This window comes from Acanthopagrus latus, chromosome 21, assembly GCF_904848185.1.
Source record: "Acanthopagrus latus isolate v.2019 chromosome 21, fAcaLat1.1, whole genome shotgun sequence".
Taxonomy (NCBI): Eukaryota; Metazoa; Chordata; class Actinopteri; order Spariformes; family Sparidae; genus Acanthopagrus; species Acanthopagrus latus.
The window spans coordinates 15,334,795-15,355,935 of record NC_051059.1 but is presented as its reverse complement, the minus strand read 5'-3'; the positions used below and the strand labels follow the sequence as shown (position 1 = coordinate 15,355,935).

Genomic DNA, 21,141 nt, shown 5'->3' with positions numbered 1-21,141 from the left:
TCCTAAAAAAAATAAAAAAATAGCACAGATAGAACGAAATAATACATCTAACATCTGACTGTTCATGTAGGACCAAATGCTCAGAGTAAGAAGCTAATTGAGCAAATGTGTTTTCAAGGCCTTAAATACGGATTAACATGAGGATCTGCCTTCACATTACCTGTACCGAGGACTAGTCTCTCTTCTTCCCTTTCATTCCTCTGTTATTTGTTTCCCCCCTCAAGGAGGCTGGCAAAATCCACCCTATTCCTGATCCCTTTGTTTGGGATGCACTACACAGTGTTTGCCTTCCTGCCTGAGAACACTGGAGTGGCAGCCAGGCTGTACATCGAGCTGGGGCTGGGATCCTTTCAGGTATGACACAACAGAGAGAAAACAGACAGGGAGCTGCAAAACAAGAAAGTCCAGGTTTAAAAGCTGTATTGAGATGGATCACAAAAAGCGACCAAAGATGAAATGATTGCAGTAGGATGCCTTTAAAGATTTGAGCTGTCATAGCAGGAGAAGATCAGGTGTTAATAATCACACTAATGATGGATCTGCATGCCATCATCAACTTGACAGCTTTTCCAATGGTAACATGTCAAAATGTTTCCCATGAACAAGGCCTATTAGAATTAAAGCTCTTTTGGCAACATATTAATGCAGATAGATGATATGAAGTAAAGATACGATGTTGCAGTTCAGAGTCTGTGCCTTCAACCCAGCTCTACCTTTAAAACAGACGGGCAATGTTTATGTAATTATGACATACTGAAATTTGAATAAGAGAAAGGTCATATCTTGGTCACCACATGTCGCCTGAAGGGCTGAACAGCTGACTGACATGCTAGCCAGAAAAAAACAAAAAAACAAAAAACATGCCATCTTCAACTGATTCAACTGATAAAAAAATGAACATGAAATGTGACATAAAGCACCAATGCTTTGAAACATCTTGTGATCTGTCAATCGGAATGTGTCAACCAAGACCTACCGTGACACTTTTACCTGCAGGCTGAATACATCTACAATCAGTGCAATGCTGTAGTAATTTAAGAGGAGTGTGCATGAAACAAAGACAGAAAGAAAGAGATTCATGATTTTCAAACACTCACAATGTCTCTTGTGTTGCAGGGGTTTGTCGTGGCGCTGCTTTACTGTTTCATGAATGGAGAGGTAGGTGAATGTTTTTGTGATATGAAATCGTACAGTTAGTATAGACGGAGTCAAAGGTCCCATATTATATGTTTATAATCAGTTTTACACAGCTGTCAGAGGTCCAACAACACTGTATTCAAAATGTGTTGACCCAAACCCATCCGTGGTTCTGAATTTCCGCCGTCTAAACGTCGCTCTACTTAGCTCTTCTGACAGCAGGCTGTTTCTGTGCCTGCACCTTTAAATGCTAATGAGCTCCCTCTGTCAACGCCTGCCTTGCCTGCTACAGGCCTCTCTCAGGTAGACGATGCCGCTTGCGCTAGCGGTCGCATGCACTAATGTTTACGGTGGATGTATCGGTATGGCTCGCTGAGGTGCTGTCGTTCAACCATACCAGTTTGACCCAGTATCGGACCCAGAAGGAGAGGCTCCTGAAGAAGTACAGACTCTGTGGCTGCAGCAGGATGTTTCAGAATGTTTCAACGTCTCCGCTGATACAGCCACAGGGGGCAGCAAACTCAAAGTGTTTGAATGACACATGTAGCAGCTTTAACAAATCTAGTCAGACTACATCACTGTGTTTACTACATCACTGTGTTTGTCTGCAGGTCCAAACGGAGCTGCGGAGATGGCTGAGGAAGTGCCACGGTCAGAATCACCTCACGCCGGCCAAGCGAAGTATCACTCAGATCACAATCAGAGCCCGCGGGGGGCTCGGGCGGCCAGCCTCGAGCGGTAACATCTCTTCAGTATGATTTTTAAGAGACTTAACCGCGAGAGAGATGGTTTTTTTTTTTGTGAGAATGTCAGGACCTCAAAGCTCATCTGCTGATGACATTAATTAAACAACCCCTCAGTGAGAAGACCAGAAGGAACGCTGGTGAGTGATCGAGGAGACGTGTCACGATGTGTTATATCAATATCAGCAGCAGCCGTGACCACAAAGGTGCCCATTTCTGAGCTTAATCTGCGTGGTCCGTCTTTCTATTATAGTTGCGGCCAAAAAAAAAAAAAAGAAAATACAAAAAAGTAAAGGGACCCTGGTGCTTTGATTTGTTGGGATGTCACGGTGACACTGTGGAGGGACGAGATCACAGGAGAGGCAGAGCTGGCCCCGAGCTTGTAGGAGGATGATTTTGCATGGTTGTGTTTACAGTTTGGACAGCCGGAGTACAAAAATGAGCAAATGTTGAAGGATTATAGAGAGACAGCTGACGAAACAGTGGATGTTGAACTTGGCTAAATTATTTTATAATGAGCTTGACTTGTCTAATGGCTTTGTGCTGGGCCGAACAGAATCACTGACGCCATTGTTGGTGCAGGCTTAAAACATCTCCTGGACTGATTGTGCACCAATTCATCTGCTGCTAGAGAGAAATGTTCAGTCATGAAGATCCAGAGTGAATGTATTTAATGTTACGTGTTTGCTTGTGTGTGTGAAGCTGCCATATGTTGGTACGTCATGTCTTGAAAGACCTGTCTGCTTTGATGAGCCACCTTTGAAACACGGTATTTGCGGATATTGATAAGCTTTGTTTTTTTTACGCTGCTGCCAGATGTGATTATCCACATTTTTTTTGGGGAACATTTGCTGCACTACAGTGGATACCAAATGCAGGGTATGCCAGATATTTATTTGGTAGAATGGCATCAGAATGGTACTGTATCACCAGACAGAGCATTTCAATTGAGGCTGTAACAGTGTCTTCGGATACACGATGTGTTTTTGTAGCTCAACAATTCCAGCTGTGTGTGAGTTTGATGACAGTGGTGGAGAAATCCCTGAATCCCTAGATTTTTAATAGACCATGAATATTGCACTGTACTGTACCATTAAGCACTTTGACTGTCCTTGTCACAAAACATTATTATTTAATGTTGCACTTTATTTTATATTAGTTATATTGTATTTCCGTTGTTGTTCTTGTGGATCTAGTGAAGGGTGGCCTGAATAGGGGAAAATAATCACATTAATAAATGAAACATTTGTGATTTGAGAAGTATGTTTTTGTGCTTGCTCATGTATTTCATTAAAACATTGTAAGCTTTGTTGTGCAGATAAAGAAGGAGGTAGAAGATGCACGGGGCAGGAGAATGTTCATGTATGCTTTTGGCTACCTTGATTTGGATTTTTGGGTTCGTCGAACTTAGCGAAAACTAAAGAAGTTCGGAAGGAGAAACTGTTGTACGCAGATGAGAGCAGGTATACCTAATTTTCCCTTTGCCAGAATGACAAATGCCTCTTTTTGGGTGAAAACAAAGGCTGTGAAAATGCATCATGGTATTCTTATTTCGTGCTCTTAGGTGAAAACAAAGGCTGTGAAAATGCATCATGGTATTCTTATTTCATGCTCTTAGATTGGAAAAGACATCAGAACTTGCACTGAAATGAGAGGGACTGCTTTCATCCATGGTCCATTTTAATGGTTGGGACAGCCCAGAGACAATAAATCACAATGTCCACAAAATACAGCAATTTACCACATAGATTTATTTTGCAGTCAAATTTACACAACCTTCGACATAAATGTTGGACACCAGAACGCATGTTACACATAACACACTGTCACAGGTAGAACATAAATAGCCTATGGATGAGGTTTTATAGATTATTCTTTTGACATTTAAGTTACTAATTCTAATGAATGCTTGTACATAAACATGCGTACAAAATACAACCTCTTCAACTTTCACACACACACGCACTCATACACACACACGCATGCACGCACGCACAGACAGACACACGTTCTCTCTGGAAACAGTTACATAAACATAAACATAGGCCTACAAAAACACGGTCACAAACAACAGGTCGTCATCAAGGGGGCCACCTGTGTGCCAAAAATACTGTATACATATACAGTTAACTGTATATAGGATCAAGAAAAAGACATCATTTGTACACCATGGCAAATTGATAGCAGGCGACATTTAAGAGCAGCAGAGCAACATCAGTACATTCATAAATTCATTGGCAATCAATAGAACTCACACACACATACACTCAACACTTGATAAAACTGGCTCGACGCTCACGACCGTCAAAGAAGAGGCATCTAAACACAGAGATATGCCACACTGAAAATTACATTTGAAGACATAGTTTGATATTTTCGTAAATACACTTTAAAATCACTTTCTTGCAGAGCTGGACATGAAAACTGACACCTCGAAAAATGGGGGAAACAGCAAGCTAGCCGATATGAGCTCGCTTGTTAGCTAATATCTGCTTGCCAGCTGTTTTATCTGTTAGCTGTTTTCACAACAAGCTAAGGAGAAACAAAAATTAATAGTTTCTAGCTACTTGTTAGTAGATATTAGCGAGTTAATATTTCTGCTAGCTAGCTACTATCTTCTAACCAGTAACTATGAATTAGCTATTACTGTAGTTAGCTAATATCTACTAGCTAGCTGTTTTATCTAATAGCTTGGGGAAACAGCTAGCCAGTAGTTAGCATCTAACTACAGTAGTAGCTAGTTTATAGCTACTTTCTAGTAGATTGCTAGTGGTAGACCAATCAATCTTTCAGCAGGAAAGTGAATAAAACATATTCACCAAAATGTCAGACTATTGCTTCAATGAGACATGTGAAAGGCTTTTCTTCGACACATATATAAAGATTAGCATGTTACAATAAGGCTAAATTAACCATAAGGATAGCTAAAAATGAGCTAAAAGTTGCCTGATTTTGTTATAGGACTAAAAAGTGCAAATGTCCTCCCATGTCAAGCAAATGTTTTTTGAAAATCAAACAGTTCACAGTTTGTTTTGAAACGAAAATGAGCAGGAAGGAAATTGTGGGATTGAGAGTGTGGCGCTGTAACAAAATCACAAACTTCATGCTGCAAGTTTGACATCAGGCCTCTTTTGGAAAACATATCATTTGTAGGCTTGTTTTCTGATTTGTGTGAAGAAAAATTACAAAGAAGTAGATGTGACCAAAAAATGCCTCCACACTCCCGCCCTTAACCCCCATCATCATCCAAAATCTAAAGGAACATGGCTGAGAAAAGCAAATAGATGCCAGGCAGGACTTGCACAGCCTCTGTCGAAACACTTTACAGCCACCTTGTGGTAGACAGTGATACAGCACAGACATGGTCAAATAAGGAGTTTTCTCCTCGTTTCACAGACAGTAACAGCTTTGAGACATGGTCGTTTCCATCTGAGCCGATTCAGACTCAGAGTGACAGCTGGTGATAGAACACGTATGCAGCAGCAGAGTGGTTTTTTTGATCACACCCTCGTACACACTTTGTGTTTTATCTGTCGCAGTTGTTCCACCTATTCAACCCTTCCTGACATTAAAACATATATTTTCCTAGTCTGGTTCTAGTCTTTTTATAGTAGTGTGTCTCACAGTTACACACCGACGAAAGCCGAGCAGATGCTTAAACTGATGCATCTCTTCAGTAGTGTGTTTTCTCCGTTTTTAGAGGTTATATTTGTGTTTTATCTTTATATTATTATCCTCTGCAGCTTTGGACGGCACTTTCCCATGTGTGGCTGTTTTCTTTATGATCAGATATGAGACACTGAGCCACACATCGTCCACCGTCACAAGTTATGGCACTACATTTATGGCACTTTGACGAAGAAAGTCAAACATCGATCAATGTAATGAGCTCATAAGTCAAGCATACAAATAAATTACACATAAGAAAAGCATGTACTAGTGTACACTGATACATTTCACATGGCACTAGTTTATGGAAAATAAATATACATCCGTATCTGTTCAACAATATCATCAATTCATGTTTTTTTTTTAAAAGTTACTACATTCTTTTTAATCCACTCAGATGACAGTACAAAAAATAAATATCTCGAGTAAATAGTGTGGATAAACCCCCTCCTATACACATCTTTTCACATTTCATCTTATTAAATGTTATCACCACCTGGAAAAAGTTATTGTTAGCTTGTTTGTGCAAAACAAAAAAAAGAGAGAAAGAGAAAAATGGGCAACACTCCGCGATTGTCAAGAGCTGTCACATTAAAGCATTATGCGTTTTGGCTGTAACAAAATGTTTTGTTTCCGTTTTGAAGCAGTTTGTGTATTTTTGACGTCGGCGCTTTATTTGAAATGGACTTGCAATTATCTCGAATGGACGACAGACGGAACCAAGCGGTGAGATAAAGCAACGATTACGGAGAGCTGTTACTTAGGTCGCGTCAAACTCATGGTGATTAAAATGAAAGGAAAAAAAACAGCAGGACTTGTTTAGTTAATAAAAAGAGAACAAAAAGAAGAATTACACCAACAGACGCGCCAAATATGTTTGCAGCACGCAATGAAAAAAACATTGCAAAGTGACCGACGATAAAAAAAAAAAAACACTCTGTACATTCTCTGCAGGAAATGACCCTTTCTGCACATTATTAGGATATCTGCTAATCTGTGGCACTGTAAATGAAAGTGAGAGCTATTTGTGACCAACTAGGCACTTTGGAATATGAGTGTAGAAGGTGATTAATTAAAAAAATTCAACATGAACGGCAATTTAATATGGCGTTGATGTGCTGAGGCTCAGAGAACAGAGGACGTCTTTTTATCTTCAAGATCTCGTCGAGGCTTCGATTCTCAGCGCCTACATTTTGAAAAGCTGCGCACATATATAAAAAGCACGACACCGCGAGGAGCTTCAGATAAAAGCGTCCCGATGGCACATGTACAGTTCATGTTCACGGTCTGCGTGAACGTCACTGACGAGTCTGTGGGAGGAGAATCTCAACAGTGAAGACGAGCTGTGAGGATAAAACACGTTCAGATTGAAAAGTCTTTTTTTCCCCCGATTTTTTTAATCAGAATGTGTATTCCCTCGTTCACTGTGCTGAACGCTGCAGCAGTGGTTCCCAACCTTTCATTTGTCTTTTTAAAGAAAAGCACTAAATACAAGGTGTTCCTCGACCCTGCTCTGTTTTTGGCGAAATTGCTTTCAAAGTCTTTGCACCTTCACTGTGGTGTTAGTTAGACAATCTTAAACTTGATTATTTGATATTTGGATGCCTGTAAAAAGGGATTAAGAAATATTTGAGCATTGAATGTCTCATTACTGAACACTGGTACAGTAGATTCATTGTCCGGATGTTTTCTGCTGATTGTTTTTTAAGGTCGGTCAAGTGATTCTTATATGTGAAAAGTTTTCATGGTGTTTTGTTTTTATGTTTTTTCGTTTTGAAGTCATTTGTTTGTTCTTTTATGTGAAACTTTCTCTGCTGTTATATTTGGCCAGGACTCCCTTAGTTAAAGAGACGCTTTACCAGGAATGTTCCGATTGAAACATGAAAATGCCTAAAAATCAACTGAAGAATGTATAAAAAAAAAAAGAAGTCACAGTATCTCACTGAAATGCTACTTTCTGGGTGATTGTGCCTCATATTATGTGTAAAAAGATTTATTGTCATGAAACAAGTTTTTGCAGTCAAATCACACCTCCACATCAACACTTGCACATTTCTACGACATTTTAAGTTTTCAAGCAGTTCAATTTAAACTTATTTTACAGAAGCTTGAAGGTAGAAAGTGTCTACGAGGTGTTAACAAAAAAGAGAAACCAAAATAAATGTCATGAAATAGCAGAAAAATATTTGTTTTATGGTAACTTGTTGTTTCTGACACATAACGGACGCCCCCATTCATCCTGCACCTCTAAGGTTGGGAACCACCGCCCTACACTGCTCTTTCATTTTGGCACTACGTTTTTATGTATATACTGTGTGTGTGTGTGTGTGTGTGTGTGTGTGTGTGTGTGTGTGTGTGTGTGTTTATTTAATACAAACAAATATTTCAGAATATATTGGGCAGGATCTTCCGGGTCATTTTACCGCACATGTGATGAAAGTCTACAGATTTGGGCTCCAGTTCCTTTTGTTTGAAAAGGTCATTACAATACTGCGTTATGCAAAAAAGAAACTAATTCTGATCTAGACACCAAAAGTAACTATTTACAAAGTTCATGAGTTTCTTTTCTTTTTCTTTTTTTTTTTTTTGTATATATCTTTTGACATACTCTGTACTTACGGCTGATTGTAGAAAAATGTTTAAATTGAGGATGGAACATTTAAACAATGAGCATTTGTACAAGCAAGGCGAACGTTTGGTTGTTGTTTCACTTTGGACTGTTGTGAGATCAGATCCAGTCAGGCAACCTGTATGGCACTCTGAAGCACATTTACTTTAAACACCGACAGCCAAATATGACCCCTACATGAGATGTGTTTTTTCTCTGTCACAACTTGTACCATTTTTGGCACCAAATCTACATTATTATTATTCATAAATCAAATGATAACAGGGCGCATATATTTAAAATAATTGGTAGAAAGGGGATTTCTAATATCTTTTTTCATGTTTAAAGTCGAGTTGAATTTGGGTTCATTCATAAAAATATTAAATGTATCACAATCTAGTCAACTAGTCAGTCAGCTGAAATGCATAAATAAATCTGATTACGTTGTCAAATGAAATTAGAAATTATGACATCCTCCAAAGAATATCCAGTAAATGCTCTAAGTAATACCTCATTTTTGAAGGCCAAACTACAAAATATAAGAGGGGGCCACTTTGGTCTGTTCTGGTTGGTCTGGATGTACGCTAAGTGGAAACGGCACCTTGAGGTTTGTCTCGTGCCGATCAGACGCTCAGGTGGGGAGGCTGATGTTGGCGTTCTCCGCCAGCGGGCTGGACATGCGTATCTGGGAGCTGCTCTTGCTGAGGATCGACAGCTGAGTCCCGCCGTTCACTCCGCTGCTGGCCAACGAAGGGTGCCTTTGCTGCTTCAGGTCCACAGCAAAGTATCGGTTCACCGTCCAGCTGCGCCATTTCCTCTTGATCTCCGACTGCACCTTTAGGGAGAAACTTCACAAGGTCATTTTTAATGTACTTTAAGCTGCACCGGCTTCATGAAAAGGTACAGCAGGCTGAACTGGCGTGGGCGACACTCTGAGATACACAAGTTTTTGTTAATGTCAACAGTTGTGGTTCCTTTGGAGCGTTTGTACCTGGTGTATCAGAAGTAAGTTAATGATAAATGATAATGACAACATAGCAAAGCTGTTATCTCAATATAAAGTCTTCATGTTTTACATCAGAGGTCAGCGTTTAGGTTTGACTAGCCCAGTCGCCAGAATAAAATGTTGGCATTGTATGTTTCTGCCACAGATACACTCAGAGATGTAATGCTATTTGTCTGTGTACGGTACCGGTGCACGCTGAGGACGCGGGCCTGTTCTTGCAGTATTCCACAACAACGGAACTTTTACCTTTTTAGCTGTTCCAAAAAATGACAGGATGCTTGGCTGCGTTTTCATCATTACTTGTTAATGTTAACAAGCTTTAAACTTGGAAAAAAAAATCATTTTACAAAGACTGCTGGCATGTTTGTACGGTCGAACCTCTTTTTGCATATTACTAAAAGCACGAGTTGATGTCATGAATTAATCAGCACAGCTTTCATGTCAGTTTGTTCCACTCTGTCTGATGCTTTAGTTATGATTGGGTCTTTAAGTACTTTAAAATGTACGTGATATTTAACCGGATTACACAAACTGTGACTGAAATGTATTTTGCCATCATTTATTCTGGAAATTGGGTTGGTTTTGACCAGTGGCATCTAGATTATATTGTGTCATCAATAAATGATACAGTGTTTATCAATCAAAAAAATAAAGGTTTAAAGTAAATTTTTACAGCATTGCAATGATACGTACACAACACACTGAGAGCAATTCTGGAATAAATGATGTCAGGGAAACCTAAAAGGTGAATGTGTTTATGAACCGGGACCAAAGCTTACCTCTCCATTGAGGAAACAGTAGAGGACAGCTACAACAAAGCCCTGAGGAGGAGAACGGAAACATTAGGTCAGAGAAAAAAAGGTGGAAACATGCTTTCATTTTTAAAAAAATTGGATCATTATCAGCAAAGACTAAGGACGGATCAAAAAGTGTCTCACTGTGGGACTTGGAAAGGCTTTTAAAAATGTTATGCTACTTTTACTGAAAGTTGTACTACAAAACGATGTCTGCTGACAGCTCTGAAAAGCAGAAACTGTAACGTGTCATCATGTCTGTGACATTTTCTATGAAATAACTAGGAACTGCTGTTCAAGATGAAGTTTGTATTTCACTCTGAGGATTTGTTTGTTATTTTCCACATTACAGTTGCAGAAGTTATACCTGATATTCTATTTACACACATTGGCAAACATATATAGGTTCAGGAGAACTAAATAGGACGTTGGTATTTGTTGCAATTAGACTGTGTAACTTATGCTGGTAAATATGTTTATTTTTTGCATAAAGCTCAGTGATTTAATTGGTGTAATTAACCAAATAAACAGCCGTGTTCATAGAAAGTAAGAAAACAGCTTAAAATTCCTTTCACAATTTTTCAGGTGATTCGTTCATTATTTGCAGTTGGACGACATTATCACATTTCTGTGATCAGTTCATTGCTCAATATATTACTCTTGTGTTTTTTTGAATATCATTGGTCCCCAAAAATAATACGACACATTTCATTTAACTTTTATTACAAATCCATGATCATGCATATATACACTCATATCCCAATACCCATTACTGATTTTGAGAAGTGTAACCTAGCAGTCTGATGATTAATAATAACAATATAATAATAACAATTTACACTCACACCGAGTAAACTATTGACTGTCTATTATAGAGGTGGTGACTGAGTGAATTAGATGATTTCAGACATAGCATATATGTTTACTCAATTATTGTGTTCAACTGGACACAGTGAGAAGAAACATCCCTTATTTAAAAGCTTATCGATACTTTTGTGAATCCTGGTTTGTGTTGCTATACCAACTTTGTTTGTTTACATAGTTTAACAATTGCTTCCTGCAAAAAAGAAGAATACATTTGAGCATCACTGGCCGTCTCCCAAAGAGCCTGTTTGTATTTATCAACCTATCATGTTCTCTCATTCACCATCTGGTTTGTCTCTTTAACTGAAACTGGACCTTCGAGAAGCTGAAAGAGCACATAGAGAAATACCTGAAAGGATCCCAGCCCCAGCTCAAAGACCAGTCTCTCCCTCTTGCTGAAGTCCTCAGGTGAGAAGGCGAACACAGTGTAGTGAATACCAAACAGCGGGATGAGCAGGAGGGTGGAGCGCGCCAGACGCCTACACACACACAAACACACACAGTTTAATAAGATTCAGGTATTTAAGTCAGGTTAGTGATGCGATGTTATGACACATTTCTTTTACTTAAATAGTCATAGTTTACCGCTGACATGTGAAATATAATCCTGTAGTCAGATAGATATGTATTTATCTCCTTATCACTGCAGCAGGTATCATGCAGTAAAACACTGTGTCTCACATAGACACAAGGAATGGAAATACACAGAAGCACACAACAAATATGGAACTGGAAGACATAAATGTACGAACACAGTGCTTAATATCAATACAGTGCAGCAGTGACCCCCAGAGGTACTTAAGGAGCAGAAGAAAAACATTATACTCTTTCACTGTGAAATGTTAGAAAATGTACGAACACGAGAACATTTTGTGCTGATGTTTTACCACTAGCACCTGACCTTGATTCTAAAAAAGTTGGGACGCTGTTGATTAATGTTCCCAGTCATGTAGGCCATGTTAATTCTAAGTGCTGTATAGTAGGCAACTGGACTTGTTTCAGTTTTTTGGAAGACATTTCACCTCTAATCCAAAAGGATTCCTCATTTCTAACAAACTGGAGAGGAGTTGCAGGCTTTTAAACTGTGTGGGAGTGTCCTTACAGAGTCATTAAGAACACGTGTGAGCTCTGAGTTTAAGAGTCGTTAGGGCCACTTGTGGGTTGTTTATCCAACCGGCCTTCATGTGGGTTGCTAGGGCTAGGTTAGTGTGAATGGTTATTAAGATGTCTGGGGAGGGAACTCAGTACAGCATTGTAGGTGGGTGATAAGTAATGTTGCAGGCCACCTCCTCTGTTCAAAGACAGCTGTTCCAGTTTGATATAGATGGATTCCTTCACTCCTCTTTCAAACCATCTGTCTTCTCTGGCCAAGATGTTTACATTATTGTCCTCAAAGGAATGATTTTCTCCTTCAGATGTAAGTGGCCAACAGAGTCTTGACCTGAGGAGTCGGCCCTCCTGTGTTGTGCCATTCATTTACAGAGAGGTTGTTTTGCCTCCACAATGCACAAATCTGTGCAGTCTGTGTAAAATGTTTGTTTGCAAATGATTACAGTCTGTTTTTTTATTTACATTTCACTCAGCATCCCAACTTTTTTTGTAACTGGGGTTGTAAACCAAATCTGAAAACAGTTTATAGTAAGATACACAATAATGTCAGTAGTTACTCAGGAACTACTTGGTAAGTATAACTGTAATTTAAGGATGTTATCATACCTGCCAGCATTAGGCTATGACTATGAATGAGATTTTCAAGGGTATCAACAAGTGCATTTTGGTGCAAAAGACTTGAGCAAGAGTAGGTATACATGACACACAGTTACGTTTGGGCTCACTTGCCCAAATAAACAACACCCTGCCTTTCTCGTTCTTTAGTAAAAACTCACATTTTTGTGTACCTTAAAGTAAAGTGATGTGTTAAAGTGCTACCTAAACACCTGGAGTATTTTTAGCAGATCAAATTTGGTGAAAAGTGACACATTATGAGTTTGTGTGTATGTTTGTTTGTCTTATGTGTCTACTGTTATCAGAACAAGGAAAGAAAGCTAAGGGTTCAGGGTGCATTCACACCAAATCCGGTGCTGCGCAGGGTGGTGCGGCGCTGATGGATTTTCACTCCATGGTCCGTGTGTGTAACGTGTTGGGGACCCCCACTGATCAGTTTGCCAAAAGGTGAAGCTGCTACGTTGTTATACCACCAGCATGCTGGTCCTGCTAATGATCCTAATGATCCTACTTTCACTTGAGCAAAGAAGTTAAGCCAGTGCTTGTATTTTGACCAGAGTCTGTTTTTACACTAGTATTAATTTGACTAAACAATATGTGTACGTTTGCCATCACTGCCTATCAAAGGTATGTCGGTATCAGCATATACGTTGTCTACGGAAGCCGAGATTGGCCATGGATATTTCTTTTTTTCTATGCACTCTTACCTCGTGATAACGACTTATTATCTGGTTATCTCCATATAACAAAGGCTGTTTTCTCGTGATATCGAATTGATTTATTTCGTTATCTCCATATAACAAAGACTGTTTTCTCGTGATAACAAATTAATTAATAATGTGTTCCGTAATATTAAATGATTTAATAAATGTTTAATTACGTTTCACATTACATTGCTAAGTTAACGTTAGCCTACATTTACGTTACCTTAGCTGAAGCCAGCTACGGAAGCCATTCTTGTAGGTTGAAATCAAGACGAACACATGATGAATTAATTCGTCATCATGAGAAAACAATCTTTGTTATATGAAGATAAGGAAATAAATTAATTCGTTATCATGAGAAAACAACCTTTGTTATATCGACATAACGAGATAATAAGTCGTTATCACGAGATAACAGTACATGAAAAAGAAGAAAAATCCATGGCCATTCTCGGCTTCCGTAATTGTCTGATATGTGCCAGTATAATCTTTATTTATGCAAAACATCATGCAGCGAAAGATTTTTAAGGGTAATTTGAAATTATTAAATCCTCAGTAAAGTCTTCTGTTTAAGTGATCTTATGCCATTTTAGACAATAAAGTTCTATGTTAAAATATCCTGCCTCCATGTCACTAGGTTTTAGATAATCACATATCAGCCAATATATCGATGTCAGAATTTTGGAAGTCCCTAATACCGTTCTCAGCATCTCCCCCTAATGACGAGTCTCTGTCGGCTCTAGTCCTCACAAGTATAGAAGTACAAACATGTGTGAGACACAGAGAGAATGAATATACATTTGGGAGTTTAGACCATTAAAAAAAAATCTGAGAACCCCCGGTGTAAGGCACACACGACATACACACACATGCGGTCAACACAAGACAGACGCACACACGCAGACACACTTACAGTGTGATGGTGGATAACTCTGACATCCTGCACGAATGCTGAACAGCCTGTGTGGGCTCACTGAAGCATTTCTGAGCACAGCTGCTACACAGCACAAAGACAACACAACAATACAACAAAGACAGTGTCTTTAGGGACACAAACGCACAGTCTCGCACACAACACATACACACACGCGCAAACGCACGCACGCACACACACACACACACTCTCACACACATCTTCACACTTGGTCACGCACGCACAGGTCTAAGCAACAGATGAAATGAGATTATCTGCTGGGCCTCAGAAGACGGCTTCCTGTGGGAGCAGAGCAGGAGTGATGTCTGGCTACAGTACAACTCCATAATGAGGCTCAAGCTTCCTGCCAACAGGTACTACAAATGAGTATATTCATGAATATCTGCATTTATAACTATCTAGGATGACACATCAGATAGTGTATAATAAAGAGACAATGCCAACTGATCTACATTTAAAACAGTAATGGTTACACAGACCAGACTTGGCCAAAAAATGCTATTTTTCATTTTGTGTCTAGGGTGTCAAATAGTGTCTGATTAAAGGAAAAAGCTGGTGCTATTCTGTATTTTTCAACAAATCCCATGAGAATCCCATGTGTAAGTCCTTCTTTCAATACTTAAACCCTGTCTCACTCTTAAACCCTTTATTTCTTACAGTAAATGTTTAAAATCAGGTCACAAACTCCTGAATCCACACAGCATGGCATTGAGTAATGACTGAACTGTCCTTCTTGGGTGAACTGTTCCTTTTAAGGCCCTTCAAAAGGCCTTTTTTGAGCTTTTGCACTGCAAATGAAGGCGTCAACCAATCGTGATGTCACGATAGGACAAGACTGGAGCCCTGAGTTGATCTACTGAGATGAACCTGGTGAATGCAACTTCTCTCTACCAATTTCACATTTTCGTGTCGTTAATTCATCATATCCCCGGTGTGTCAAAGCATTTAAGACGACAATGGAGCTCTGTGTCACAGAGGAATTAGCTAAATGAGGGTTTGTTGGTCGCATCAATTGATTATTTGGCGTTGAAATTCTCGTGGGATGTATTGTCACTAAGAGAAATACAGAATATTGCCAGCACAAGGGAATCACATGTTTATGTGCACAGCGCACAAGAGATGTTAAAATCCTGTCAATTCACTTAAATCATTTTTATGCACAACATTTTCTCTCACACACACGGTGTCGCTCTGAAGATGTACATCACTGGAGCCGGTGCGCTGGATGACCGCAACTTACAGGTAAATGCTTGATTCGTTCCCTCCGATATCAGGGGATTGCAGCTTCTGGACCAGGATGACGATTATTCCAATGAAGAGGACGAAATTGATCTGAGGAGATACAAAATGTGAGTCTGGAAGGCTCATTCAATAAAACATGAGAAAAAAAAACTGAACAGACACATCGGAATCTGCCGCACCATGATAGAAGCCACGACTGGTCCCTTGATCACCCACCAGAGGGCAGTGTTCTCATTTGTATCCCAGCATCTGATGAAGGAGGAGGAGGATGAGGAGGAGGACAGTACATTTCAATAATCACTCAGCATGCTCTCCTTCACTTTCTCTCAACACTTGGTAAGACACAGTGGCATACAATATGTCAGTCAAGTGGCCATTTGCAGAGTATTGGCGGACGGGGAGAGAGAGTCAGAGTGGAGTGGGGGATTTAAAATGGAAGCCAACTATAAAAATCTATAATTTGACCTACTCACAATGATCAGTCAAATTATTTTAAGTGTTATTTGTTTACTGACATTATGTATTGTGCACAAGAGACAATGGAGGAAACATCCACAGTCTACCTACTTACTCACATTATCAGCTTTTACAGTTGAATGCATTAAATGATTTCACCAACACTGTCAAGGTCTCAGCTGTCTCCCTAAATCTAGACTAAATAGACCTTTAAGTGAAATGTTGTCATGTGCCTTACACACTGTAAACACGGCAAACACTTGACATGCATTTCTTCTTTTTCCGAATGTAAAATCTGAAGTCGGAAGAGGAGTTATACCCAGTGTCATGGAAGTGGAGCCTCAGCACTGCCCAGACTGTGACGCAGATGGTCGGAGTTCCTGTAACAACGGCAATTGTTAATGAATCGGAGAAAAATACGGAACTATTGTCATAATAACAGTCATCATGTCACACATGAAATTAGGATTATAGAATTAGGAGACATATTCATGTGATTGTAAACTGGTTTATTCTGTATTTATCTGTAAATAGATTAATGAATAAATAATGACCACTACAAGCTGTTATCATAATCAGTAGAAGTGTTTGTCTCTATACAGTGTTGCTACTTCATCTGGGCCTTCTGATGAAGTCTGGCTTCAATTTAAAAGGCTGTTGCAGCTAATAAAAACAAAACTGTTTTGACGTGCCTTTCAGCATGAAGACATACCGTATAGGTGATGAGAAGATAATATATCTGGTGTATCTCATTCTACAATCTATTCTTTTTAAGATTAAAACACTGAGAGTAAAAATCTAAATAAAAGTGTCTAGTCAGAGTTGAAATGGGGTGATAAATTGTTGAATTTACAGTCCCAACAAAAGCAGAAGTGAAGAGGAACTGCTTTCCAACATTACTGATAACCGCTCCTGAATGGATACTCACCCCATCCGACGATGGTGTACCAGTAGAAGTAGCGTCTCTCCGGAAAGAAAGTCTCCACCAGCAGAGTGAAGAGATACAGACCTTCAATGAACAGCCAGAAATAGTTGGACATGACACAGTAATGGAAGAAAACCATTACTGCTTTACACGCCACCTGCACGTTTAAAAAAAACAAACAAACACACAAACACACAGTAAGAGGCTCATTAGTAGAGCAAAGGCAGAGGGGCAGGATTTGTTCAGATTTCTTTAAAATGCAGTGTAAATTCTTGTAACAATTCCAATTACTATCCAACCCAGGGAGCAAGAGCAAATTCTGCAACCAGGGTTGCAACCATCTCAGAAAATATCATGTTTTCATGGAATTAAGATTAACTGTATTATAATTATGAAAACAGAGTTTATTTGGCCCACCAATTTCTAGTAAGTTGATATGACCTTGAAAAAAACCCACACTTTTTCACAACACCAACAGGGTGAAATTCAACACTATAGATCAGTGCATATACATGGTATATCGCCTCAGCCCTATCTGTAACACAACCAAAAACAAGGGCTGAAAATGTTAAAGTTATCAGTCAGTTGTTTAAATTCTTGAACATTTAAATATGTTGTTGACATTTAGGTGGCTGTTTGAGCGTTAAACATGGATTTTACATTTTGAAGCTGCAAGAAAATCCTTGTACTGCGGATAAGTCTTTCTCTGAAGAGCTCAAGACAACACACGTCTTGTCACTCCTGTAAATCACAGTGCAAACAGACACCGATGTCACCGCGGTGACGGGGCAGCAAACACAGCAATTAGCCTAAAAATGTAGCATTTAGCAGCCACTGTTTGTTTTCACAGCAGTCAGGTGGACTGTAATCTAATGACATGGTGTTAATTAAAGAGTCCATATTCTGAGTGGGGTCAACCAAAACACAGCACTGATCTGATTCCCGGTGCCACGACGCCATGATGGTGACCTGTGATTGCCATAGCAACAACGGTACAGCAGCGGGTTTGACAAAAAGGGCAGAGTACCCATTGATATGTTAATGAGGCTCTAGTAGAAGATTTCCACTGGCCTTGCTGAAGCCATTAGCGTACCTAATTAGGTTTATTTATCATGGCTGCTTAACAAGAACGAGCAATGTGTTGTTAGCAGACAAAGGCTAAGAGCTTGTTCTGCATTTGTAATCAGGGACGTATTAGTCATCTAATAGCGTGTTTGCTTTTTGTAAAATTCGCATGTGATTGAATTTCGTACAAAGGTGCATTTCAAACAGGAAGGACTGGAGGAGAAGTGTTTCAAGCCATCCGTCTTTATATCTCAAACGGAACAGGCTTGATCTTATTTTGACACGCGTGCTTTCCCTTTTAGAAAACGAGTGGCTGCACTCGGATGAAATCCTTTAATAGAGATATCTGGAAACCATTAAACCAATAATCTTGAAAACTACCGCCAACACTCTTCAGCAGACTTCTCATACAGCTTATTTTTGGCACAATAGGGACCAATTATAATAAAAAAGGCTTAATTTTGGAATTATCTGCATCAGATTTTAAATAATGAAAACATTAGCCCTGTGACTTGAATATAACTTATTCATTTTTCCATTCATGTATGACCAAATAAGCAGTCATGGTTGTTTCCTTTCCTGTTGATGAAAACTTCAGATGAATCAGATGAATTCAGATCATTTATCTACCACAGATAATGTGTATTTTAATAATCTCAGGTCTTCAAGTAATTGGTAATAATTGCAGAGGTCTTCAAGTAAAGATTACCTTTCTTATTTCACCAAACACAGAAGTCGAGTTATAATAATAGTTTCGCACCAAACGACCTCGATGTCAGTGATTCTGGGTTGTATTTTTATTCAACGTCTGTATTCTGTTGTAAGACAACTGTACCAGTTAGATATTTGATCACTGCTCACACTGTGGTGATCGGCTGTGCTGTGAGATCAACTATACTGACGATTACAACATCATGACAGGTTTTGAGAGGATTTGGCACAGCAAAAGGTTGTCAGTCTTGTGTGAAAAGAGCATATAAAGTGGCTGCTGTTACTGACTGTGTGAACGAAGCAGTGGTCGCTGTCCTCTTGAGCGTACAGCACACCGTCCTTGATAAAGACGGAGATGGCCCTCAGGATGAAGGACACAAACAGGTTCATGTGAATGAAGTTCCTGGTGCAGTGGAGCTTCCTGGAGAGAAGAGAGAGAGAAAATACATCACGTGTTATCCTGTCTTCAGTCCTCAGTGTCCAAAAAAGCAAATTTAGCAGTGCATAAACATGTAATTAACAGCTTTTAGCCCACTATAATGTAGCTCAACTCAGGTTCACAATTTCATTTTGGGTTACTACTAGGATAGGTTGCTTTAATGCTCAAAATACACATCAGTTTTCTCACACTGTCCATTGCTGCGGCACCGTATCCCCCCTCTGTTTGAAAAGCTGTGTTTTAGCTCCTGTCTCTTTAAAGCCCCCCTTCCCGAATTCCCAGTCAGCTCTGATTGGTCAGCTCACACATGCCTGACCCATCACTGCTAACAATGAGAGCGCAGCTGCACTAAATCAATTATAAGGAGCCAAACCAGTCATCAGGCATAAATGATGCAAATGTGTGACATGGTGGCATAGTGTGATGTCACAAAGTCACAGAATTGAAGGTGGGATGACTGGCGAGGTGTTTCAGGAGCAATATTTTATGTGGGAGACACAAACTTCTGTTGGTGCTGACCTTGACTTTTGTAACTTTCAAGACCTTTTACACACAGAACAAAAGGGGGAAAAAAGCATAATATGTCTTCTTTAATTGATTATCAAAAACTGTTATAAAAAAAATATTTTTGTTTTTCAGTTGACTACTGACAATAAATGATCTTTTTTAATCAGAATGTAGAAAAAAAATGTCATGACTTTTGTCTCTCCTACTGTTTTCTACGGATCTAACAGTAGGAAATGTGGAGAACAGGCGTAAATGAAACACATTAACATATGATGTACTAGTTCCGAGGCCACATTGTGATGCTCACCTGAATCTGCAGAGGATGACCATGGCTGTAGTCAGAGACACCAGCGACGTGCTGTAGCCGACAGTGTACAGGGCTTTGACTGAGGCATAGTACTCCTCCTAATGTTGGAGACAGAGGGTTAGTCATGTGCGTCTGTGCTAAATGTAATAGGACATGTAGACGAGGTGACAGAGGTCGTACGGGATCCGTGGTGTTGTCATAGAAGAAGCAGACGTCCACATAGTGAGGGAAGGGTTCGGACCAGCCATCCTTGGTGCAGTTACGACTGACCTTCTCCATCTCTGAAAGTCACAAACATGTCAGCGCTGACTTTGGCCGAAGTGGACTGAACGAAATTAGCGTTTGGGATACGAATGAGTTGAAGTCAAGTGAGACACAGCTAATAATTACCCTCGTCAGGGTCCATGAACTCATCGAAGAGGTTTGGGCAGTTGACCACCACAACTTCACCCTCCCTGGCCGCCTGCCAGCAGGTCAGGTTATCCCACATCCATGGACACACTGAGGAGCAGATGAAAAGAAAACACGATGCAGTCAGTCAGTGCAGTCAGCTCCTATCAGCATCTCTGCTGTGATTAAGGTGATGAAACGATACTGACGCTAATTGAATTTGATGGAACTGAATTAAAGCAAGTTGAGGTAATTAAATGGGAGGTTATGAAGTCTAATTCTCAGTGATATCTAACATTTTATCCAGCACCCATATGGACAAAACTGTTGCTAACATGGAATCAACTTTCAGATCTAATTACCTCTCCTGAGCGGTCTCAGTCAGCACATGTTAATGCTTTATTTTAGCTGCTGTAGCCTAAAAAGGTGTCTTTATCTGAATATGTCATCTGGGTAAAATAGGATCTGATCTTGCCTTTGCGTTTACGCCTGTTTTTCTTAGTGTGTTCCTAGTTATCCTCATTGAGATCGGATCTCTGTCCTCCCTGAGGAATACGAGGCAGCTGCAAATAAGCCCCAGTTTCTATTTAAAAAGTTTTGTGGGTTGCCGAGTGAGGGGAAACTTTGTGGGGAAAAAAAAATCATTTTTTTTGTCCCCTCTTGTAAAATATACATATGTAATACTTCTAAGTTATTCCTTTCTTGGTATGAAAATATTGTGTCACGTTGCCTTTGGTTTGTTGCAGAACTGGCGTGTAGGCGACTCTGTGACGAGATAAAATACATGCTCTGTTAACAGCAGAATCAGCTGCCCAGACGAGTCCCACACACGGTTATTTCTTGCTGCACATGATTCATCTTTCATCGCTTTAACATTTCACGCAACGTTTGCCACTTTTCGTTGCACAGAAGAGA

General features: G+C 39.7%; 2 protein-coding genes across 6 annotated transcripts in view; one reads left to right on the top strand and one right to left on the bottom strand.

Moving 5' to 3' along the window:
* LOC119011518 (vasoactive intestinal polypeptide receptor 1-like) overlaps positions 1-7,922 on the top strand; it is a 37,112-nt gene extending 29,190 nt beyond the window's left edge. Inside the window, exons 11-14 of one of the 2 annotated variants that reach the window (XR_005072209.1) lie at positions 225-354; positions 1,117-1,158; positions 1,749-3,390; positions 3,445-7,922. Coding sequence is in view for 1 of the 2 variants with exons in the window: in XM_037084708.1 (XP_036940603.1) it covers positions 225-354; positions 1,117-1,158; positions 1,749-1,895 (319 nt within the window). In the remaining variant the exon portion in view is untranslated. Of the gene's footprint in view, positions 1-224; positions 355-1,116; positions 1,159-1,748 lie in introns of both variants that reach the window. The other variant, XM_037084708.1, reaches the window with a different exon arrangement.
* Positions 7,866-21,141, bottom strand: part of LOC119011517 (pituitary adenylate cyclase-activating polypeptide type I receptor-like) — a 27,735-nt gene continuing 14,459 nt past the window's right edge. The window contains exons 4-15 of one of the 4 annotated variants that reach the window (XM_037084703.1): positions 20,227-20,337; positions 20,017-20,117; positions 19,837-19,934; positions 18,872-19,004; positions 16,811-16,964; positions 16,202-16,262; positions 15,606-15,675; positions 15,425-15,516; positions 14,164-14,247; positions 11,171-11,300; positions 9,943-9,984; positions 7,866-9,005 (exon numbers count right to left, since the gene is read on the bottom strand). In XM_037084703.1, the coding sequence (XP_036940598.1) occupies positions 8,781-9,005; positions 9,943-9,984; positions 11,171-11,300; positions 14,164-14,247; positions 15,425-15,516; positions 15,606-15,675; positions 16,202-16,262; positions 16,811-16,964; positions 18,872-19,004; positions 19,837-19,934; positions 20,017-20,117; positions 20,227-20,337 (1,301 nt within the window). In that variant the 3' untranslated portion in view covers positions 7,866-8,780. The remainder of the gene's footprint in view (positions 9,006-9,942; positions 9,985-11,170; positions 11,301-14,163; positions 14,248-15,424; positions 15,517-15,605; positions 15,676-16,201; positions 16,263-16,810; positions 16,965-18,871; positions 19,005-19,836; positions 19,935-20,016; positions 20,118-20,226; positions 20,338-21,141) is intronic. The other 3 variants (XM_037084705.1, XM_037084706.1, XM_037084707.1) reach the window with 3 other exon arrangements.